Raw genomic sequence first — 26003 nt, forward strand, 5'->3', positions numbered from 1 at the left:
GCCATAGTACTGTACCAACCACCAAGAGAATGGAATCCTGTAAAATAACAATGTTGACAACCTAGCTGCTAAATATATTCCCTTTCTAAAAAGATCTAAGACCTCTTGCCATTTGTTTCCTTGCCTTTTTCAAATAACAAGAAATTATGGAAAACTCTGGATTTTCCAAATATTCTCATCCTTAATTGAATCTCTTGGTATCTCCTCTTATAAGAGTGCAGAGTTTCACCTCTTGAATTAGTGTACCAAGCTGTGAACTGTCTCCCAAATGCATATCCTACGGGTGGGAAACTAATGAAATGGAAAGGCTCTAAGAAATGGCACCATAAAACCAACACCATGCTACAGAGTTGCTCCTTCATATTGACAGCAAATCAGAAGTAATTTTCTACCTAAGTCAGAGCTTAATTCATTAGTTACTTCACAAGTTCAATCCAGTTTCTCAAAACACAGTAACACAATCTTCCAACCTAATTATCTTCATTGCAAGTATTTAAAAGCTTTGCTGAGACACATTTCTTTCTGTGTCAGACAGGATCAACGTCAAGTGAGCAGGTTGGGTAGACTACATTCTGTCTAATGGTAAAAAGTGGACAATTTAGGAAATAATTGTTTCTTGCAAGGGAGAAATTTCCCCCTGGACACCAAAGGAAACCTCTGGTAAATAAACATATAAATGTGTATCCACTTACAATTGTGCTTTAAAAAACAGAATCTCGAGAATACCCTATAAATAATACTTCTGAAATTCTGCAGAATTGAAAATATTACAACCTGAATGATTTCCATAATAAATTTAATTAACTGAGAAAAGTTTAGGGCTCAGCAGGAATTTTTAAAAATAGAACATGAGATAATTTGTAATGGAAATGCCATCCCATATCGCTGCCACTAGGGAAAATGATGGATATTTCCCTATAAATTATCATGAGGAAACAGTTGGTTTGTTTTGATGGCATTTCAATAGCTCATTCAACAAAACCCCAAAAGTTTTAGTCCAAAAACAGTTCACTTTCATTTTTTTTGACAATCAGAAAAGGAATCAACTCACATTTTCAACCAACCATTATTTTTGTAGATTATACTTGGGAAAAATACCTTTTAAAAACACTTTTTGAGTGAATTTGTAAACAAAAATTAGTAAACAGACAAGCAAGACTTCTTATTCCATAGCTCCGTCTCAACTCGTTTAACTTTTAATTATTTCCTAAAATTCGTCGCTGCTATTAAGCTTTTGCTTTGTGAGGTAACCAAGTTTTCTTCCAACACTGTTCACTCAACTCATTTAATTCATGCCCTAGGCCGATAACACATCTACTTTTCCAGCTGCAATAGTTTAATAGCTTAAATTTCTAAAGTAGATGGCATTCTTTTCTCTTTCAAAAACCAGTTCTGGCAGTGATTAAAGTAAAGGAAACTGAACGCTTGAAGAGCTTCAAATAAGTGGTGTCAGAATTCATGTGTCACATATAAACACAGTCATATATAATGAAGGGAAATACCCAAATCACAGAATCCAGTTTAGGCAACATAACCACAGATATATTTTAAAAGATGGCGAGTCAATCAACAAGTATATTAATTCATTTTAAATTTGTTAGGAGCCATTTATGAGCAAGTATAGACAGCACTGCAATTCGCCATTCATGAACTGAAACCATACATAAGCCACACACAGACTCAATGTACTTACCTTATAAACTTGCCCGTATGTTCCATTTCCAACAAGTTCCACCAATTCAAAGATCCCTGCGGGGTCCTGAAAGAAAATAAACAATAAAAATTCAAGCAATATTCCAGGCATTGCCGTAATCAAAAGCAAATACTTACCTAAATTAAGCAAATAAATAACAACTTGGCTTAGGGGGCTCTCATGTGTTAACATTTAATACTATCAAAATTTTAAAATTTAAGTCAGCTGCAGCTATGAAATTAGCCAAGTTCCATTTTCTTTGCATTTTACATTTCTATGAAATGTGTTTAAATCAGGCAAAAGGAGATGCTTTTTCAAGTGAAATAATAAAAAGAATTAACACATTTCTTACTGTCAAATGGAAACACACTTGCAGGAGCTACATCGAGATAAAGTGAAAGACTCATCATCCTGAGAAGGTTCTAATGTTCTAGGATGTTTCTCTTGGAAATATCTGAGCTGTTCATTGTGTTGAGTGAGCCCTGGTAGTTAAGAATGGTGTTCCTGCATTGTGGGGCAATCTTACCTATGGCAGTCAACAGTTTCCAAGGGAAAATAGAGTCAACTTAACTACCTCTCTCAGAAAGATTGTCTTTGGATGCATCTCTCTTCTGTAATACTGCTTCTACAAAATATACTTCTGAGGATAGCCTCCAGTTTCTGTAGTACCTGCTGAGTAACTGCAGGATTTAGAATGCAAACTAAATTGGAGAATTATTCAAGTTCTTACCACCAATCAGTTGTCTACTAACCTCAGGAGTCAGCTAAATGTTACAGTGTTCAATAAATATCCAATAATTACTGCTATTATAACTGAATTACGATCCCAAAGAAATTGAAAAGAAAAATCAAAGCCTATAAAATTCTATTCAGAGGCAGAAATTGACTTTTACCCCTTACTGATTCCTAACTGGACAGAAATTGCTTCTTTAAAGGCATAAATCTAGGAGTCACAAACTTAAATGTCTGCAGAGGCCAGGCCAGTAACATAAACAAGTAAAGTGGTCCAGTTGGGGCCTGTGGCAAACTGAGCAACCCCAGCCTCTTTGAGAGAGGAAGGGTGTGGTGGGGTGGGGTGGGGTGGGGTGGGGTGGAGTTCACCTAGTTGGAGCCAATTGTTGTCTTGTCAACATATTAGCACAATATTGCCAGGTCTAAAGATTTTTCAAGAGAAACTGAACATTGCATTTAATGTGAGATCTCCTATTTTTTAAGTGTTAGGCACTTAATTTAAAAAATATTCTTAGAAACAAATAAAAATAGACTGCGCTTTTGGCCTTTCTCTATCGGACACTTACATGAGAGCAATGCCATATATTATTACAATGGGTAGCTGAGAGGCAGGCAGGGAACAGCCTGAACTTCAGATTTAGACAGACCTGGGTTAAATATCAGCTGTGCCTCGACTAGCTACGTGATCCTAGGAGACCCCGCGAAATCAGCGTATTGTCTGGGCCTGCAGGGATGACATCTACCTAGTCATGCTCTTGTGAAGAATAAGTGTGGGCTTTGCACAATGCCTTGCACGTAGTCAGAAATCTATTAATACCCAATAGTAATCACTTTCAAGCTGAGAAATTCCACACCACCAGCAGGATTGAATGGGGGAAGGGGAAAATGAGTTTCTCTGCTATTCTGGGGAAAGGGAAAAATGAGTTTGATCTGACAAGTCAGGATGCTTTAAAGTCCTGTCAGTGGTAAATCAAACTCAAGAAAAGCCCCTGGGTAGGTGCCTTCAAAGATTCCACACAGAGAACCAATAAAAACACAAACAAAAAGCAAACAAAGCACCCAACAGATGAAACACTTAGTCACTGAGAAAGATTGGAATTAGCACTACATTACCCACTCTTAGGAAGCCAGAAAGGCAAGAAACCACATTCCATGCTCATGTCCTGAAAACTCCAGAAGTTCCAATTATGCCCCACCTGGTCTGGGAGGTGTGGTTCCAGACAGAACCACAAAACTGTAAAACACTGTTAAGGGACTAGAGCTCTGAGTCAACCAACACCCCATAGCTAAGACACTGTCAAGGCCACCTGGCAGGCCTCAGGATAGGAGGAAAAGTTCTGTTGGTTAAACTACTAGGCCATTAGAGCAGCAGGTTTTATTACAAACGGAATTAGAAAGAAATGAGGAAAAGAAAAAGAAACCCCATAAATGGTGGCAGCTGCTGTTTGTTTCTAAGCTGTGCTTCCCAGTAGTTGGTTTGCTTGGTGGTGTTTCTGCAACATATTTGGAGAGAAGTTCTACATTTGCTTGAAACTTCTCAATTGTGTTTTCAACATTCGTTTTTCTTGACTAAAAATATATATATAACAAAAAGAGAAGAGACACAGGACAGTGATGAGTGGCTGCCTCAAGGAACCTGGGAATCAAATAGGGATGTAAGACGAGGGCAAGAGCACAAACAGGTGCAGAGCAGGGATCAGCTTCTACACCCAGGGGGTCACTCGCCTCAGGGTACCTTCTCAGAGCCGGGGTTAGTAGGTAGGTCTAAGGAGGATCCAGACAGCTGACTTGTGAGGCTCTTTTCTCTCCTTGAATAAGCTATTCTTGGGTATGTGTCACAACCAATCAAAACCAAGGAGGCTCAATGCTGAGCCTTTAGTTCAAACTGCTAGGAGAAGGTTTTTGCTGGACACATCCAAGGGCCTCTGAAGCAAAGTTCAGAGGAACTAAAGAGTTCCACTGGCAACTGGCCTTGCATGGGCAACCAAACTGGAAAGAATCCTATCAGATGGGTTACCCAGGAATAAACTCCGAGACTCCCTGAGATTTACACTGTGTGAGTTTATTGGGGTATGCCTCAGAATCAACACCTGCCGGGGAGGAAAGGAAGAACTGGACTGAGCCGAAGGAAGAGCTGAACTGAAATGTAGTGGTAACAAAAACTTCATCTGATCCATGGGAGCGCTGGAGCTAGGATAGCCCTTCAGAATTATCCTACCTGGAAGCATCAGGCCTTTGAATCCTACCTCCATTGACTAGTCATTGCATGTAGGCTGCCCCCCAATACCCACCCCAGAGGTAACAATCTTAGGTGAAGTGACACTGTCCAGCTGAGGACATTTTTCAGGTGAAAGTCATCCCTAGCTACCTACACTCCTAGCAGGTGGACAATTGAGTGCCCCAGCAGTGGAGAACTGAGCTCTGTGTGACATACCACAACATACACTACAAGCATCATGGCTAGAAATGAGGACCAGTTTGGAATTACGAGAAGTCTATAAGCATCTACAGTCTACAGTATCCTGAGAGAAACAAAGCAAAATAGCATTAAGCGTCATGGTATTTGCAAGGAGGGGGCTCTTTGAAACCCTAGACATAGAAATCAGAGGTATTATTCAGCTCTCTTCTCTCTTTCCCCCCATCCAAGTGCCTGGAGAGCTGAGTGTTTGTGAATAGTCTTTCACACAAATGCATTTCATCATTAGTTACATCCTTGTAGAATTGTGATCTAGTTTGAACAGTGTAAGCATTCAACTGTTTTCTCCATTCTAGAGTACATCTAAAGTAATTTCCCCAAAAGGTCACTATGACCTCAATTTCTTACACGTAGTGATCACTTCTCAGTCCTGTCCTAGTTGTCCCCTTTGAGGCATTTATACTCCTGAGCATCATCACTCCTGTTAAAAATATATCCCCTCCACCGTCTATCATACCTCTTAGTCTCTCTCACAGATTCTATAATCTTTCTTCTGCTCACACCTTTGAGGTAGACTTCCCCGAAAGTTCCACCCTTGTCCACCACTCCCCTCATTTTGTTCACTAAGTGTCAATGATCTTATCTCCAAATGTCCACCATATCCATCTATCCCACTCCATTCACACAACAGGCTTCATCATCTTCTTCTGAGACCATTTGCTTTTAGTTCTTTCTTCCTTCTAAGCTATTCTCCATACTGATCTTTCTAAAATAGACATTTCTAATCATGACACTCCATGATTTAAAATAATACAAGATACAGTTCAAACTGAAAGTCAGGTCATGTCATTCTTAGGCCTGGCCTCCATTCCCAGCCTCGTGTTCCATCATTCTGTGCTATAACCAACACATGTCCCTCATGTTCCTAACACACTACACTCAGCTCTTGGTTCATACTGCCCATCTGCCAAGATTATTCCTTCTGCTTTCTTTCTGAGGCAAGCCCATCCTTGAAAGCCCAGCTTGCTGCCTCCTTTCTGAAGCCTTTCTCAAATCAGCGCCACCGCCGCTCTCTCTGCAGCCGCAATACGTTGTGCACAGCTCTATGATAACCTTTTTCACATAGTGCTAGCCTCTCTTATATTTCTCTCCCTTGATGAATTACAAATGCCTCAAAAGCAGGCACTGTAACATATTTATCACGGTATTGTCAGCACTTAGCATGGTGTCCAATACGTAACTGCTAGATATAACTATTTACCGAATAAGGTTGATGTCCCACTCCCAATTCTTCAAGACATGTATAGTGGAAGTCACAAAAAAATGGGATCAGAATGTAGAGCCAAAGGTCTAGCAAACTTACATCATTTATTTTAAATCTAGACAAGTTGTTCTACCACTGTGCCCTCTATCCTCCTTACCCCAATCCCACATGGACAAAGCTGTCACATGTAAAGGCCCCTGTAGTATTCCCAGCTCTAAACAAATAAAATCCATAGAGCCTGTTGTAGTAAACTGTGCCTCACGTGCATTGAGAAGTCAGGCTGTCAGAATGTGGCCAACAGAATGTGCAGCAAGGAGAGGACGCTGTACCTAATAATCATGTTACAAAGACAGGAAAGCTAAGAGATAAGAAATCCACTTAATTCTCCCTCTTGTGTTTGCTTAGCTGCTTTTAAAGCCAGGATGAGCAGCATGGAAGAAAGTTACATACACCAAGGAGAAAAGAGCAAATCATTGACATTTACCAAAGTCAAGAATCCCTGTTGGCTACACATGCCTTTATTCAGATCTTAACCTTTGCTGGGAGGCTGAGAAGAGAATTTAATTCTAAGGTAGAGTAGTGTACATTATTTCAAAATGAAATATAACTACATATCAAAAGGCAGGATATTCCTTGAAAGAAAATGTAATTTTTCAGCCAGTACTGATAAAAGCAAACTTGGTTAGTCATGACAATAAAAATTACAGTAATAGTGAACATTTCATGAGGACTTATGTGTCAGAAACAATTCTAAGCATTTTTCATGACTAGTTCATTTATCACAGCTTTATCAAGTGGATGCTATCATTATCTTTGTTTTACAGATTAGGAAACTGAGGCACGGAGGGATTAAATGCTTACTCAAGGTCACACCACTAATGAGCAGCAGAGCTAGGATGTTGACTCAGATGGTCAGACTCCAAACCTTGAGTTCCTAACCACTACCCCATCAGCTTCATGAAACCATAATTCCCAGCCCTTGATTTACCAACTGGTAGCTCTCTAACCTTGAGCCAGTTTCAGAACGGCTTTGAACCTCAGTTTCTTCATCTTTAAAATGTGGACAGGATTACCTCCCTTGGGAGCTACTATGAGAACTGTGAGTGTCTAGACTAGCTTGGGGCCTGATACGTAATAGGACTTTAGTAAATATTCATTTTCTTCCTCCCTTTTCTTTTTCATCTTTGAAAATAAGTTCATGTAATAAACAAATAATACGCCACAGTAAAATTCAGTCTGCATTTTATAGATTTTCAACTAAAAAAGCCAGTAAAACTAATCTGGCCAGTAAAGGAAAACCTATTGCTTTTCAACCAATAATATTACCCACCACATGCTTAGCAAACAGAATCAGATATTTATGGACAAATGTATGTCTCTTTAAAAATTGGTAAGACAACTGAGAAGGCGCATTAAGTTTTGGGGGTTCCTGGGATGTTGAAATAAATACTTTTTCTGTCAGCTGATGAAATTTAGATAGCATTGGCAGGCTCAAGCCCAGCTTCACAGCAGAGTGGAGAGATTTAAGATCTAGGGTTTGATATTCCCTGCCACTAAGTTATGCTTTAATTCCTCCAGGTCCTCTGAATGATACTGGATTTATAAGAACACTAAATAACACCACTGGGCTAAATCCCAAAGATTGAAAAAGGCAAACTTAAATCTATAACTAGGATGACGATTTCCTTCACATCATAAAAGATGATACATAATTCTTCCCAGTGCCTCCTCACTTCTTTGAAAATGAAATTGACACGGATCATGAGCAAATGGCCTACGCAGACTCTAGACAGCCCTCCTTCCAAAATGCCTCTTAAAGACACAGCCGTTCTGTGACAGAATCTTTTACTTGAGGCCACCAGTCCTTTGGCAGGGTAAAATACACCCAACAGAATATGGATGGCTGATAGTGCTCCCAGAATGACTGCTACCCCCGGATTCCCTATTGACAGCTGCCAAACGACTGTGCTTACTCTAAACTTACAGGCCTTAAAAAGACCAAAATGTTATTTCTTTTAGAACCATATTTAGCAGCTGTTTTGTTTGGTTTCAGCCCTAACTGACAAGCATATGCTTACAAAAGCAAAACAGAACAAAGAAAACAGGAACAGTAGGAGAACTCTCCACATTTATCTTGAGCCTTCAGGCTTTTCAACACCATCTTCGAAAGTACAGCATTAGGAAACTGCTGACTCAACAACCCCCGGATTCTAGTTTATGCTGCACTCACAGCCAGGCAAGGTCCCTCAAAGGTAATTTTTTACTTTAACTTCCCCCTCTTATAAAGCAGTAGAGGTTTGCAGAGTCAAAGGTCTTGCTTTACACAGTAAGATTTATTTAATCCCCGGCTGCTACCTGGCACCCTCCCTAGCCACCTACTGTGTGTTATGCACTGTCCAAAGTAGAGGCAGTGGGGTACGTGGCCCCTGCTTCATGATGCTTCCGATCTAAGGAAGGAAGCAGACATGAGCAAAATACTATACATACACAGTGATTAGATCATCGTAACGACAAGCAGCATATAAGAAAAGGTACTCCAGCAGTATTGATCCAGGAGATCTGGAATATAGCCCAGAAGTGTATCTTCATTAACCTGTCAGCCCAAAGAAGGCATCTCAACTGGAATAGATAATTCAAGTAAAAAACATAAATATATAGAGATAGATAGATAGAGAGAGAGAGAGAGATGGATATAGCTAGGTAAAATACTGATTGTTGATTTTTCTTACTTGATCATCAGTGTAGGACAAATTAAATTATGCAAACCTATCACAGGACTGGTACAAAACAATTAGTGTTGAGGTCTGGATTCCGCTCCTTACTAGTGTTCTTTGATCCCTCATATTCCAGTTTTTTTTCATCTGTAATTTGGGAAAATGCCCTTTGGCCTGCATTTTTACAATGTTGTATCCTACGTATGAATGTTCTAGGTAACTCCCCAGCTCCCCGTGTCAAGCATCGTCTTTTGGGAAGGGCTGTCCTGAGTGTAGGCTGACTCCAGGACTCCATCTGCTCCGATAGAGCTGTTCCTGGCTAGTACTGGCATCCTCTTACCAATACCAGCTCCTCAATGACCAGCTGGCTCCTGGCAGAATCAAAACATAGTCACAGCCAAGCCTCCAGGAACTGACCCTCGATACTGGTAGCTTCCAGTTTGGCTTTCATCTCTCAGGACAGGGAGACTGGAGCCTCCTCACCTCCTGTTTGGTTTGCAGTCTGCTTAATTTCACCTGCTAATGTGCAGCAGCCAGCAGTGACACTGCTTTAGATCACCCTGCCCCTGCTCAGCTGCTTCACTCAAGACCCCGCAGCCCCAGCCTGTCCTCACAAAGGCAGCCTTTAGAACTGGATTTGAAACATCACTTCTTGGATTAATGGCTGCAAAACCTTAAGCTGTACAACAAGCTATAATAGACATTATCACTGTCACTGGGATAGGCCATGGCCTAAATGCTTTTCATATATTTTCATATTTCATCCTTATAGCAACCTGAGAAATAGGTGTTACTAACCCCAACTTTCAGATGATAAACTAAGGCTTCAAGGAATTAAGTAACTTGCCCAAGATTAAACAGTGAGTGGTAGAGAGAGCAGCCAAGACCAGACTGTGAAGTAAAGGTAAAAATACCTCTCATGGAAGATGGTTCTGGGAATCCGAAACAACACACATAAAGCATTTAGCACAATGCATGGCAGTGCTTCATAAATAATGGCCACTGATATATTGCTGTTGCTGGTGGTATTATGAAAAGTTTCCCAAGGTGATGACAGCATTGGTTCATAGTAGAGCCAGGATTCAAATCCAGGTATTTTGAATCCAAGTCTATTATTACTCATTTCCCTACAAACAGCCGATGCTGAAATTAACTTGGGGTTACGGGGATGCTGAAGGCCTTGTGGGTTAACAATGGAGCCAGAGAATGGGCAGTAACCTCAGGACAGGCAAACACAATAAGCCAGGTGGCTGGGAACATACACGTTGTCTACACCATGGTTGCTTGCTGTCCCTGTCTCTTATTAGAGCCAGAAGCCCCAGAAAGGAAGAGCAGACAGGCTCTCAGATTTCTATCTGAAGCTAGTTTCTGTTTTTCCTACTTAGCCATTAGCTAGGATGAATGCTAATTACTTTAAGCTAACCAGTTAATTGACAGTGAGAGGCGGTATGGCATAAGAGTGAAAACCACTGTCTCTACAGCCAAAAGCCTGAATCGAATCACAGCTTCACCATTTTCTAGCTATATGACTTTGGGCATGTTATTTAATCTTTCTATGCCTGTTTCCTCAACTATAAAATAGTGATAATGGTAGTACCCACTTTGCTGGATTATTTGATACAATAACTAATATATATAAAATGTGTAAAGCAATATCTAGCATATCGTAAGTGCTTAAAAAGTGTTCGCTAATAATTCTTTACTCAAGAAAGAATAACTTCTTTACTCCAAAAATGAATAACTTTTATTGGTTTTGTCCACTGCAGTATCTCGAGTACCTCGGATCGTGACGGGGACATCAGAGATACTCAATAAATATTATCTGGATGGAGCAAGTCCTCACATCACCAGTTCTACCACCGATAGCCACAATGCAGTAAGGTCTGCGACATTTGCAGCGAGGATTTCTGAGATCATATCAACAAAATATCTCTACCCATTTTACAGAAGAGCAAAGAGAGGCCCAGACAGGCTCTATACATTTGTGCAATTACAGGTTTCTCCAGCAAGAGAATTTAGGTGATTTATCTGAGGTCTTATCCTAGTTACTGGCAGAGTTAAATCAAGACTTATGTCTTTTGACTTCTAGTTTTTACCTCTGTTCAATTTAACCCTTTGGTAAACCAACAGAATCACCCATTGCCTTTCAAAAGGTGGGCCTGGAAAGGAAGGAAACAGGGACAGTAGATAGGATGGGCAGGCCCTGCTGTTCTTTTGCAAAATCTAGGTAGGTGGGTTAAGAAATCGATTTCATTCATTTCCAGAACTGATGTAAGAAGATTTAGTGCACATGGCCAGTTTGACAGTACATTTAGTAGGCCACATGCATATATATCAGCATAAAAGATACATAATATTTTCAAAATATATTTTTCTCGGTTCACAGACTTAGCATATTCATACTCACAACTAGCTCAGTTCAAAATTATTTCCTTACAGATGAAAACAAAGAATTCTACATAAATTGATTATTGTCTACTAGCTTACATTGCATAAATAAGTATATACAACTAAGAATATAAAACTTACAAGAGAACAATCCAAGGACTTCTTGTAACAGTGACTTGAATATTTTTTCTGATTTTGGTGCATAGCACAGCTATTTTAATCCTTTGTCAGCTGCTGGGATTCACTGGCCAGCCCTTCTCATGCTTCTTGACCTGAAATTCCCGAGTCACGACTACAAACCTGCTTGTGCACACAAGGAATGCACAAGCCCCAACTGTGTGTTCAGAGACTGTTTTCTAACACATTCAGAGTCAGAGAAAGGCACAACTCCATAAGGCAGGTTAAGAAAATTCTTCAGGGTACTAAGCCACAAGACAGATATTGGACAAGGATAGCTATCTCCACCACCTCCTGTAATTTTTCTTATCTCTCCTAAAGTCATTTTAAAAAGCATACATGCAGGCCGGGCACAGTGGCTCACGACTGTAATCCCAGAACTTTGGGAGGCTGAGACAGGTGGATAACAAGGTCAGGAGTTCAAGACCAGCCTGACCAACATGGTGAAACCCCATTTCTACTAAAAATACAAAAATTAACTGGGCGTGGTGGTGCGTGCCTATAATCCCAGCTACTCAGGAGGCTGAGGCAGGAGAATCACTTGAACCAGGGAGGCGGAGGTTTCAGTGAGCTGAGATCATGCCTCTGCACTCCAGCCTGGGCGACAAAAGTGAAACTTGGTCAAACACACACACACACATACACACACACACACACACACACACCACACACAAGCTGCTCTAAAGGTCAATATGCATATGACCACCCCCGACCCCCGCCCTCCACTCAACCTGGTCCATTCCCTCCCATCATCAGGTTGTTGCAGAGATTACACAGCTGTTTGGGAAAATGTATCATACAGTTTACAAAGATTTGCAAACATGGGATCCTTCCAGACCTGTCAGGACAGGGTAACTTTCCAGTATTTCCAGCAACATGAGGTGGAAATGATGGGAACCAGACTAGCAAATATTTTGACCTTTTGCCTTTTCGAAGATACTTAGATGAAGAAAAAGATAGCAACTGCAGGAGACAAGAGCTGGTTACCTAAATAATTAAGAAAGAAAGATTAGGAAACAATTCAAGGTTCTGTTTTGGAAGAAGAGCCTTAACAGGACCATTCCCCCAAAGATACTCATTTGCCACCTGCTTACAACGGACCAGTGACACGTTAGCTGCTTGAAAGCATTTTCAACAGTTCTTCATATACCTATAAGCAACCATGAAGTTGACCACAGGCAGAGGTGAAACTGGTAAAAGGGACCTAACCCTACTTTAAGTCTAATAGAAGTATGTGGCCCCCTTTACCAACTGCCTACTTGTCCCCACTCCTCTTCACAATACAGGGAGCTTCCTTCTTTGCCCCTTTGCAGAGGAAACCTCTGATGAAGGCAAGAATTATGCACACTGAAAGGGGCAGGGTTAATGCCTTTTGGCCAAGGGCCCAGGACTTTTCTATGAGTAGGGAAATACTGGCTGGTTGATTAGATCATCTGTTACTCTCCCATTTCCAGAGAAGGGTGAGATGGCCCAGAGCCATGTAGGAATAGCCAGGAGCCCAAGAATAGCTACCTGGAGCAGGGGCCTGTCATCTGGCAGAGGTACAAACCAATCTTAGTCCATCACTTGGTGTCACCAGTAATAGTACAGATGGCTGGTCAATACCAACTCTTGTAAATCTCATACAGATGTTAATAACAGGGCTTCATTTGCATCTATTTTTTTTTCAAGGCTTTTATCTCTATGGCTGGGCCACCACGAAGGACATACAAGTTTGTTTGCTTGCTTATTAGTTTTGCAAGGCAGATAATATTTTGGAATGGGGCCTTTATACCATCTGTTCAAGGATCTAAAAGCTTTTTGGCAGACTCAAGAAGCTAAAGCCAATCCTTTTGTCCCTCCAGATTTCCATGCGTGTTGAATTTCTACTGTCAAATAAGTTTGGGAACACTAGGTTAAAAAGATTAGCAGGTTAGGGGTTTCTTTACTGCAAGGCCTCTCAAAGCTTTTTTTTTTTTTTTTTTTGAGACGGAGTCTTGCTCTGTGGCAGGGGCTGGAGTGCAGTGGCCGGATCTCAGCTCACTGCAAGCTCCGCCTCCCGGGTTCACGCCATTCTCCTGCCTCAGCCTCCCGAGTAGCTGGGACTACAGACGCCCGCCACCTCGCCCGGCTAGTTTTTTTTGTATTTTTTAGTAGAGACGGGGTTTCACAGTGTTCGCCAGGATGGTCTCGATCTCCTGACCTCGTGATCCGCCCGCCTCGGCCTCCCAAAGTGCTGGGATTACAGGCTTGAGCCACCGCGCCCGGCCTCAAAGCTTTTAATGTGTTAATGTACCCTGTGAATCTCCAAGACTGGGCAAAGCTTTTCACATTTTCCTAACTTGTCTGGCCACAGAACACTCTTTAAAGAAACTTTGTGTCTCCTCTAAGTGCTGACATTCCGCGGAGCATAGAATGGAAAAATGACAGTGTATAGAGCAATCTTTTCTGTCATTCCTACTTAACTAAAGCTTGCATCTTAAGTTAGTGTAACAGAGATGGATCAATGCCACCCAATATTCATTCTCCCCTTGCTCCTTAACAGAAATTCCAATTTTATTTGGGAGGCAATGCACCCAGCTCAAAATCTACATGCCCTTGTCCCACTGAAGCTAGGAATGAATACATGACTAAATTCTGGTCAATGGTATATAAGCAGAATTACTGTGTGGGGCATTCAGAAGGGCTGCCCAAAGGGAGCTGACTTAGCTAGCTGGGAGAAGGGTTCTTCTGTCTTCCTCCCTCCTCCTTCGTGCTGCCTGAAATGTAGATGTAATGGCTAGAACACTACAGTCATTTCTGATCCTGAGGTGAATTTAAGAATGGAAGCCTTGGGGGCGGAGCAAGATGGCCTAATAGGAACAGCTCCAGTCTCCAACTCCCAGCGCGAGTCACACAGAAGACCGGTGATTTCTGCATTTTCAACTGAGGTACTGGGGTCATCTCTCTAGGGAGTGCCGGACAATCGGTGCTGGTCAGCTGCTGCAGCCTGACCAGCGTGAGCTGAAGCAGGGCGAGGCTCGCCTCACCTGAAGCGCAAGGGGAAGGAAATCCGTTTTCCTAGCCAGGGGAACTGAGACACATAACACCTGGAAAATCGGGTAACTCCCACCCCAATACTGCGCTTTAAGGAAACAGCACCCAGGAGAATATATCCCACACCTGGCCGGGAGGGTCCCATGCCCACGGAGCCTCCCTCACTGCTAACACAGCCGTCTGCAGCGATCCTCAAGTAGCAGCCAGGCTGGGGAGGGGCGCCCACCATTGCTGAGGCTTAAGTAGGTAACAAAGCTGCTGGGAAGCTGGAACTGCGTGGAGCTCACAGCAGCTCAAGGAAACCTGCCTGTCTCTGTAGACTCCACCTCTGGGGACAGCCCACAGCTGAGGTTCAATAGGGAAAGCAGCGGGGGCTGGTGCAGAGGCGAACGACTCTGTCTGACAGTTTTGGGGAGAGCCGTGGATCTCCCAACGCGGAGGTTGAGATCCGAGAACGGACAGACTGCCTGCTCAGGTGGGTCCCTGACCCCTGAGTAGCCTAGCTGGAGACATACCCCACTAGGGGCAGTCTGACACCCCACACCTCACAGGTGGAGTCATCCCTGAGAGGAAACTTCCAAAGGAAGAATCAGACAGGTACACTCGCTGTTCAGCAATATTCTATCTTCGGCAACCTCTGCTGCTGATACCCAGGCAAACAGGGTCTGGATTGGACCTCAAGCAATCTCCAACAGACCAACAGACAGTCCTTCTGACTGTCAGACGGAAAATTATCAAACAGGAAGGACACCTACACCAAAACCCCATCAGTACGTCACCGTCATCAAAGACCAGAGACAGATAAAACCACAAAGATGGGGAAGAAGCAGGGCAGAAAAGCTGGAAATTCAAAAAATAAGAGCGCATCTCCCCCTGCAAAGGAGCGCAGCCCATCGCCAGCAACGGATCAAAGCTGGTCAGAGAATGACTTTGACGAGATGAGAAGAAGGCTTCAGCCCATCAAACTTCTCAGAGCTAAAGGAGGAATTACGTACCCAGCGCAAAGAAACTAAAAATCTTGAAAAAGAGTGGAAGAATTGACAGCTAGACTAATTAATGCAGAGAAGATCATAAACGAAATGACAGAGATGAAAACCATGACACGAGAAATACGTGACAAATGCACAAGCTTCAGTAACCGACTCGATCAACTAGAAGAAAGAGTATCAGCGATTGAGGATCAAATGAATGAAATGAAGCGAGAAGAGAACCCAAAGAAAAAAGAAAAGAAATGAACAAAGCCTGCAAGAAGTATGGGATTATTAAAAGACCAAATCTACGTCTGACTGGGGTGCCTGAAAGTGAGGGGGAAAATGGAACCAAGTTGGAAAACACTCTGCAGATATCATCCGGAGAACTTCCCCAACCTAGTAGGGCAGGCCAACATTCAAATTCAGGAAATACAGAGAAAGCCACAAAGATACTCCTCCAGAAAGCAACTCCAAGACACATATTGCCAGATTCACCAAAGTGGAAATGAAGGAAAAAATCTTAAGGGCAGCCAGAGAGAAAGGTCGGGTTACCCACAAAGGGAAGCCCATCAGACTAACAGCAGATCTCTCGGCAGAAACTCTACAAGCCAGAAGAGAGTGGGGGCCAATATTCAACGTTCTTAAAGAAAAGAATTTTCAACCCAGAATTTCATATCCAGCCAAACTAAGTTTCATCAGTGAAGGAGAAATAAAATCCTTTACAGATAAGCAAATGCTTAGAGATTTTCACCACCAGGCCTGCCTTACAAGAGACCCTGAAGGAAGCCCTAAACATGGAAAGGAACAACTGGTACCAGCCATTGCAAAAACATGCCAAAATGTAAAGACCATCAAGGCTAGGAAGAAACTGCATCAACTAATGAGCAAAATAACCAGTTAATATCATAATGACAGGATCAAGTTCACACATAACAATATTAACCTTAAATGTCAATGGACTAAATGCTCCAATAAAAGACACAGACTGGCAACTGGATCAAGAGTCAAGACCCATCAGTCTGCTGTATTCAGGAGACCCATCTCACATGCAGAGACATACATAGGCTCAAAATAAAGGGATGGAGGAGATCTACCAAGCAAATGGAGAACACAAAAAGCAGGGGTTGCAATCCTAGTCTCTGATAAAACAGACTTTAAACCATCAAAGATCAAAAGAGACAAAGAAGGCCATTACATAATGGTAAAGGGATCAATTCAACAGGAAGAGCTAACTCTCCTAAATATATATGCACCCAATACAGGAGCCCCAGATTCATAAAGCAAGTCCTTAGAGACCTACAAAGAGACATAGACTCCCATACAATAATAATGGGAGATTTCAACACTCCACTGTCAACATTAGACAGATCAATGAGACAGAAAGTTAACAAGGATATCCAGGAATTGAACTCATCTCTGCACCAAGTGGACCTAAGAGACATCTATAGAACTCTCCACCCCAAATCAACAGAATATACATTCTTCTCAGCACCACATCGCACTTATTCCAAAATTGACCACATCATTGGAAGTAAAGCACTCCTCAGCAAACGTATAAGAACAGAAATTATAACAAACTGTCTCTCAGACCACAGTGCAATCAAACTAGAACTCAGGACTAAGAAACTCAATCAAAACTGCTCAACTACATGGAAACTGAACAACCTGCTCCTGAATGACTACTGGTACATAACGAAATGAAAGCAGAATAAAGATGTTCTTTGAAGCCAATGAGAACAAAGAACAACATACCAGAATCTCTGGACACATTAAAGCAGTGTGTAGAGGGAAATTTATAGCACTAAATGCCCACAGAGAAAGCAGGAAGATCTAAAATTGACACTCTAACATCACAATTAAAAGAACTAGAGAGGCAAGAGCAAACACATTCAAAAGCTAGCAGAAGGCAAGAAATAACTAAGATCAGAGCAGAACTGAAGGAGATAGAGTCACAAAAAACCCTCCAAAAAATCAATGAATCCAGGAGTTGGTTTTTTGAAAAGATCAACAAACTTGACAGACCGCTAGCAAGACTAATAAAGAAGAAAAGAGAGAGGATCAAATAGACGCAATAAAAAATGATAAAGGGGATCACCACCGACCCCACAGAAATACAAACAACCATCAGAGAATACTATAAATGCCTCTACGCAAATCAACTAGAAAATCTAGAAGAAATGGATAATTTCCTGGACACTTACACTCTCCCTAGACTGAACCAGGAAGAAGTTGAATCTCTGAATAGACCAATAACAGGCTCTGAAATTGAGGCAACAATTAATAGCCTACCCACGAAAAAAAGTCCAGGACCAGATGGATTCACAGCTGAATTCTACCAGAGGTACAAGGAGGAGCTGGTACCATTCCTTCTGAAACTATTCCAATCAATAGAAAAGAGGGAATCCTCCCTAACTCATTTTATGAGCCAACATCATCCTGATACCAAAGCCTGGCAGAGACACAACAAAAAAGAGAATTTTAGACCAATATCCCTGATGAACATCGATGCAAAAATTCTCAATAAAATACTGGCAAACCGGATTCAGCAGCACATCAAAAAGCTTATCCACCATGACAAGTGGGCTTCATCCCTGGGATGCAAGGCTGGTTCAACATTTGCAAATCAATAAACGTAATCCAGCATATAAACAGAACCAAAGACAAGAACCACATGATTATCTCAATAGATGCAGAAAAGGCTTTGACAAAATTCAACAGCCCTTTATGCTAAAAACGCTCAATAAATTCGGTATTGATGGAACGTACCTCAAAATAATAAGAGCTATTTACGACAACCCACAGCTAATATCATACTGAATGGGCAAAAACTGGAAAATTCCCTTTGAAAACTGGCACAAGACAGGGATGCCCTCTCTCACCGCTCCTATTCAACATAGTGTTGGAAGTTCTGGCTAGGGCAATCAGGCAAGAGAAAGAAATAAGGGTATCCAGTTAGGAAAAGAAGAAGTCAATTTGTCCCTGTTTGCAGATGATATGTTTGTATATTTAGAAAACCCCATCGTCTCAGCCCAAAATCTCCTTAAGCTGATAAGTAACTTCAGCAAAGTCTCAGGATACAAAATTAATGTGCAAAAATCCCAAGCATTCTTATACACCAGTAACAGACAAGCAGAGAGCCAAATCAGGAATCAACTTCCATTCACAATTGCTTCAAAGAGAATAAAATACCTAGGAACCCAGCTTACAAGGGATGTAAAGGACCTCTTCAAGGAGAACTACAAACCACTGCTCAGTGAAATCAAAGAGGACACAACAAATGGAAGAACATACCATGCTCATGGATAGGAAGAATCAATATCGTGAAAATGGCCACACTGCCCAAGGTTATTTATAGATTCAATGCCATCCCCATCAAGCTACCAATGACTTTCTTCACAGAATTGGAAAAAACTGCTTTAAAGTTCATATGGAACCAAAAAGAGCCCGCATTGCCAAGACAATCCTAAGTCAAAAGGACAAAGCTGTAGGCGTCACGCTACCTGACAAACTATACTACAAGGCTACAGTAACCAAACAGCATGGTACTGGTACCACAACAGAGAAATAGACCAATGGAACAGAACAGAGTCCTCAGAAATAATACCACACATCTACAGTCATCTGATCTTTGACAAACCTGACAGAAACAAGAAATGGGGAAAGGATTCCCTATTTAATAAATGGTGCTGGGAAAATTGGCTAGCCATAAGTAGAAAGCTGAAACTGGATCCTTTCCTTACCCCTTATACGAAAATTAATTCAAGATGGATTAGAGACTTAAATGTTAGACCTAATACCATAAAACCCTAGAAGAAAACCTAGGTAGTACCATTCAGGACATAGGCATGGGCAAGGACTTCATGTCTAAAACACCAAAGCAACGGCAGCAAAAGCCAAAATTGACAAATGGGATCTAATTAAACTAAAGAGCTTTTGCACAGCAAAAGAAACTACCATCAGAGTGAACAGGCAACCTACAGAAGGGAGAAAATTTTTGCAACCTACTCATCTGACAAATGGCTAATATCCAGAATCTACAAACAACTCAAACAAATATACAAGAAAAAACAAACAACCCCATCAAAAAGTGGGGAAAGGATATGAACAGACATTTCTCAAAAGAAGACATCCATACAGCCAACAGACACATGAAAAAATGCTCGTCATCACTCGCCATCAGAGAAATGCAAATCAAAAAACCACAATGAGATACCATCTCACACCAGTTAGAATGGCAATCATTAAGAAGTCAGGAAACAATAGATGTTGGAGAGGATGTGGAGAAATAGGAACACTTTTACACTGTTGGTGGGATTGTAAACTAGTTCAACCATTATGGAAAACAGTATGGCGATTCCTCAAGGATCTAGAACTAGATGTACCATATGACCCAGCCATCCCACTACTGGGTATATACCCAAAGGATTATAAATTACTCTACTACAAAGACACATGCACACGTATGTTTATTGCGGCACTATTCACAATAGCAAAGACTTGGAATCAACCCAAATGTCCATCTGTGACAGACTGGATTAAGAAAATGGGGCACATATACACCATGGAATACTATGCAGCCATCAAAAAGGATGAGTTTGCATCCTTTGTAGGGACATGGATGCAGCTGGAAACCATCATTCTTAGCAAACTATCACAAGAAGAGAAAACCAAACACCGCATGTTCTCACTCATAGGTGGGAACTGAACAATGAGATCACTTGGACTCGGGAAGGGGAACATCACACACTGGGGCCTATCATGGGGAGGGGGGGGAGTGAGGGATTGCATTGGGGAGTTATACATGATAAAACGTTATGCACATGTACCCTAGAACTTAAAGTATAATAAAAAAATAATAAATAAATAAAAAATAAAAAAAAAAAGAATGGAAGCCTTATGCTAAGATTGTTATAGCAGAACAATAAAATGACCCTACGGTTTTGATGCCCATGTAACTACCATGCTACCACTAAGCTGCCTATGTCTGAACTTCTTCATATTGAAAGAGAAACAAACTTCTATCTTCCTTAACCCACTAATATTTGGAGTTTTTTGTCTGATGCAGCTGAAATCTAATTGATTTACCTTGAAGTTTACTGGTCAGATATTTTTATTCATTTATGTTTAACTAACATTCCTTCTTTAAAGTACTCTTCTCCGTCAGCCTTTTGGTCTTTGGTAGAGGTGACAGTCACTATGGTTGTTGGAAATGTTTCTGTTTTTTGGTTTTTTGGAGACAATCTCACTCTGTCGGCCAGGCTGGAGTGCAGCGGCACGATCTTGGCTCACTGTAACTTCTGTCTCCCAGGCTCGAGAAATTTTCTGCCTCAGCCTCCGGAGTAGCTAGGATTACAGGCGTATGCCACCATGCCCAGCTAATTTTTGTACTGTTAGTAAAGACAAGATTTCACCATGTTGGCCAGGCTGGTCTTGAACTCCTGACCTCAGGTGATCCACCCACCTCGGCCTCCCAAAGAGCTGGGATAGCTGGGATTACAGGCATGAGCCACCTCACCCAGCCTGAATAAATGTTCTATTTCTCCTCCTGCTGGCATGTTATAGGATGGCACTTCCCTCTCCCTCTTGAAGCTGGATGGGGCCACATGATTTACTTTGGCTAATGAAGTGCGCATGGAAGTGATGTTCCACTTCCAGATGGAATATGTGACTGACAGTTCAAATCATTGTGGTGACTGTGGAAGCATATGTGACCTGATGCCTACGTTAGTCTGGTACTTGGATAACTGATGAATAGAGTCCTCTACTGACCCACTCTGGGCATGTGGTATGGTCAAGAAATAAACTTTAGTTATATAAAGCCTCTAAGAGAGTTTGTTACCATATCCTATCCTACCCTACTCTGACTAAAAGAATAGAAAAGACCAAAAACTGATGATGATGATGATGATGATGATAATCATGTTGTATAACGCTTTGTAACTTTTGAAACAATATTTGAGAACTGCTTCACACTGAGTATCTCCCCATGCCCCAGACATTATGCAGGGAATTTTGCAAAGGTTATTTTATTTCATCTCTGCATCAATCCTGTGAAGTAGATTGCTCACGAGAGGAAAAAAAGCAAGGCTACAAGAGCCTCCAATGCCAAAATATACATTCTCCTCACTGTCTCCCACATGCAATATCTGAAGGCCCCAGAAACAGTAAAATCCCTTCCAAAGATGGCTGATGAAAGACCATCAGCCAGAATGATGGGAAAGACCAGAATTTTTACAAGGTGCCTACTTTCACAAGGCTGACTACACCTACATGGCCTAAACCAGCGCATGCTGGAGCTTGTAGTCTCTGCACCCCACTGTGGGCAACAGAATTGCAAGTCCTCCACTGCTCTTTTTTGAATGCCTTTGAACTCAAAACCTGCTTTTTGAGCCACTGTCAAGGTAACCCAGCAGCTGAGAATAACTAATTGGGCAACATTCTCTGACTGCTGGCATGAACAGTTATAATCTCAGCATCACTGTGACAACCTGACTGGAATGCTGGTTATTCACACAAAGAAAAACCGGTCTCCATTCAGACCAGAACTGCGTTTTGTCTTTGTTCCAGTTTTCCCATTACAAGTTGCTACTGAAGGAACAATGCTTTTCTTTTTTAAGAAGAATATGTATTACTAGTCTGTGCAAAAGCAGCATTTTCTTAGCCCAAAAAAAATTTGGAAAGGGGGGAAAAAGTAATATATCCTATATTGCCACAGGCAAATAGACTATTAAAGCTCTATATAAACAACAGTAAAGGTCATGTTGGAGTAATTCTGTGGCCTTTTAGCCAGGTCACAGAATTCTGTGGAGATGTCAATGGTGCAACATGGGCAACAGATGACTAATAACTAGATTACATTCAATCAATCAATGCACATTTCCTGAGCACCTACAATGTGCTATCACAGACACTCTCCTCTAAATCTCTCAGTGGTTTCCCGGTCTACTCTGCTCTCCCATCCAATCTCCGACTCCCTTTAAAGCTACAGCACACCTTTCCCCAAGCACCAGCTATAGTCACCAGCTCACCATTCCCAGAAGATGTTCTGTAAACTGCATTCCATGTCCTTGTTCCCTTTTTGTTCTTGCTATCCAAAAAGTCCTTTGGTCCCATCTTTGTCAGTCAAAGTCTTACCAGTCTTTTGAGGTCCGACTCAAATCACAGTTCCTACCTAAGTTCCTCCCATTACACTCCATTAGAGTAAATTCCACATTAAAGTACATACCAAAGATCACTTTGAATGTATCTGTCTTACTGCACTTGGAAGGCAACTCTCTAGGGAGCAAGATCAGCGTCTGAATAAGGCTTTACCACTTACAGTTGTGTTATTACCTAATCTCTTAGAGCCAAAGTCTCTTCACCTATAAACAGCATGCTACTCAGACTGCACCCATGACCATCCAACTCACCCGGGAACCTTGTTGCAAATGCAGAAACCTGGGCCCTGCCCAGACCTACTGCATCAGGATTAACATTTTAATAAGATTCCCAATTTATCCCAATGCATATTAATGGTACCAAAGTATTGATAAAATCTACCCAGCAGAGGTATGATGAGAATGAGGGGAAACTTATGGAAAACATTCAACAGGGAGTCTAATACATAAAGACTCACTAAATGAGGAAACTACTACTCTTTATATCCAATAAATGTATGGTTAAGTTGAACTGTTTGGTGTTTTAAAGGATTCAGATATTTATGGCATGAGCTGGCCCTCAAGTGACATGTCAAATTAGTAAAACTAGATTAAAATACATGAAATATAAATGAAGAGAAGCAAAAGAACTGTGTTTTAGAAGAGCACATGACTGAAAATGACTTCATCGCTTACAATTTTTCTGACATTGAACAAGGCCACTAAGATTTTTTAGCCTTTGGTTTCTTTCCTATCAAGTAGAAATAAGAATAAAGGCAGCCTGCTTGCCTCTCAGAGTTGAACTAAAGTTTTTCTAAAGTTAAGATGAGCTAAAGAGAATGAAGGAATTTTGCCAAATACAAAGAAATGATTAAGTCAGTGTTTATCAAGTAACACTAAAATACAACATATCCATCACAAACTAAGCTCACACTCAAAGGTGGTCACCCAGGAAAGGCACACGGAGGTCAAAATGGTACATTAAGGCCACTGGTTTGAGGATGGAGTTTTAGTGGAAAGAATGAAGAGTGAGCCAAAAGGGACAAGTGGCTCTGCCTTCTCAGTGGGCTGAGGTACTACCACTTTGAAAGTGGCAGAAAGATACTGAGGTATCTACCACTTTGAAAATACTGGGATAGGAGTGGGAGGGGACACCAGCTGGGCCCTAGAAGAAAAGGAATTCACACCTGGGGCCCTCTCAGCTGTAGGGGTTAAGAGAGAACCCAGAAGGGAGTCTCACGACCATCAGGGCAGAGGCCTGCCACTAGAAGGAGGTGTGTGGCAGCCACTCTGATGAGGAACACAGAGGAAACATTTCCTGGAGGAACCTCCATCATCTATTTCTCAAGAACCCTGCTCAAGAAAGGAGAAAAGATGGAGTTTGGGATCTCTGCTCTAACGAGCCAGACAGGCAGAACACAATGTAAATGCAAAGAGAGTTCAGACAGGCAAGAAATCAATACAAACTGACACAGTCAAGCAGTGTTGAATGGAAAAGGTGGGCACCAAGCTAGACTTTAAAATAGCTGCAGAATTTGGGTACGTGGACGGGGATATCAGTAGAGGGGATAAACTTGCTTTGTTAATAGTATTATTTTAAAATAACACATGTTAATTGCATGTATCATTTCTGTCAGAAATGATGGAACAGGGGGCGGAGCCAGATGGCCGAATAGGAACAGCTACAATCTCCAACTCCCACCGCGAGCGAAACAGAAGATCGGTGATTTCTGCATTTTCAACTGAGGTACTGGGGTCATCTCACTAGGGAGTGCCGGACAATCGGTGCTGGTCAGCTGCTGCAGCCCAACCAGCGAGAGCTGAAGCAGGGCGAGGCATCGCCTCACCTGGGAAGCGCAAGGGGGAAGGGAATCCCTTTTCCTAGCCAGGGGAACTGAGACACACAACACCTGGAAAATCGGGTAACTCCCACCCCAACACTGTGCTTTAAGCAAATGGGCACACCAGGAGATTATACCCACACCTGGCCGGGAGGGTCCCACCACCACGGAGCCTCCCTCATTGCTAGCACAGCAGTCTGCAATATAACCGCAAGGCAGCAGCGAGTCTGCAGGAGGGGTGCCCGCCATTGCTGAGGCTTAAGTAGGTAAACAAAGCCTCTGGGAAGCTCGAACTGGGTGGAGCTCACAGCAGCTCAAGGAAACCTGCCTGTCTCTGTAGAATCCACCTTTGGGGACAGGGCACAGCTAAACAACAACAACAAAAAAAGCAGCAGAACCCTGTGCAGATGCAAACGACTCTGTCTGACAGCTTTGAAGAGAGCAGTGGATCTCCCAACACCGAGGTTGAGATCTGAGAAGGGACAGACTGTCTGCTCAAGTGGGTCCCTGACCCCTGAGTAGCCTAACAGGGAGACATCCCCCACTAGGGGCAGTCTGACACCCCACAGCTCACAGGGTGGAGTACACCCCTGAGAGGAAGCTTCCAAAGTAAGAATCAGACAGGTACACTCGCTGTTCAGCAATATTCTATCTTCTGCAACCTCTGCTGCTGATACCCAGGCAAACAGGGTCTGGAGTGGACCTCAAGCAATCTCCAACAGACCTACAGCTGAGGGTCCTGACTATTAGAAGGAAAACTATCAAACAGGAAGAACACCTATACCAAAACCCCATCAGTACGTCACCATCATCAAAGACCAGAGGCAGATAAAACCACAAAGATGGGGAAAAAGCAGGGCAGAAAAGCTGGAAATTCAAAAAATAAGAGCGCATCTCCCCCTGCAAAGGAGCACAGCTCGTCGCCAGCAACGGATCAAAGCTGGTCAGAGAATGACTTTTGACGAGATGAGAGAAGAAGTCTTCAGTCCATCAAACGTCTCAAAGCTAAAGGAGGAATTACGTACCCAGTGCAAAGAAACTAAAAATCTTGAAAAAAGAGTGGAAGAATAGATAGCTAGAATAATTAATGCAGAGAAGGTCATAAACGAAATGACAGAGATGAAAACCATGACACGAGAAATATGTGACAAATCCACAAGCTTCAGTAACTGACTTGATCAACTGGAAGAAAGAGTATCAGCGATTGAGGATCAAATGAATGAAATGAAGCGAGAAGAGAAACCAAAAGAAAAAGAAGAAAAGAAATGAACAAAGCCTGCAAGAAGTATGGGATTATGTAAAAAGACCAAATCTACGTCTGATTGGGGTGCCTGAAAGTGAGGGGGAAAATGGAACCAAGTTGGAAAACACTCTTCAGGATATCATCCAGGAGACTTCCCCAACCTAGTAGGGCAGGCCAACATTCAAATTCAGGAAATACAGAGAACACCACAAAGATACTCCTTGAGAAGAGCAACTCCAAGACACATAATTGCCAGATTCACCAAAGTGGAAATGAAGGAAAAAATCTTAAGGGCAGCCAGAGAGAAAGGTCGGGTTACCCACAAAGGGAAGCCCATCAGACTAACAGCAGACCTCTCGGCAGAAACTCTCCAAGCCAGAAGAGAGTGGGGGCCAATATTCAACATTCTTAAA

General features: G+C 42.0%; 1 protein-coding gene across 6 annotated transcripts in view; it reads right to left on the reverse strand.

Annotated features, from left to right (window-relative positions):
- Positions 1 to 26003, reverse strand: part of TNIK (TRAF2 and NCK interacting kinase) — a 413713-nt gene that overhangs the window by 309345 nt on the left and 78365 nt on the right. For 5 of the 6 annotated variants that reach the window (XM_033211704.1, XM_033211706.1, XM_033211707.1 and 2 more), the window contains one exon: positions 1694 to 1759. In XM_033211704.1, the coding sequence (XP_033067595.1) occupies positions 1694 to 1759 (66 nt within the window). Of the gene's footprint in view, positions 1 to 1693; positions 1760 to 26003 lie in introns of those variants that run through there. The other variant, XM_033211709.1, reaches the window with a different exon arrangement.

The sequence above is a fragment of the Trachypithecus francoisi genome, unplaced genomic scaffold (genome assembly GCF_009764315.1).
Source record: "Trachypithecus francoisi isolate TF-2019V2 unplaced genomic scaffold, Tfra_2.0 Lachesis_group0, whole genome shotgun sequence".
NCBI lineage: Eukaryota > Metazoa > Chordata > Mammalia > Primates > Cercopithecidae > Trachypithecus > Trachypithecus francoisi.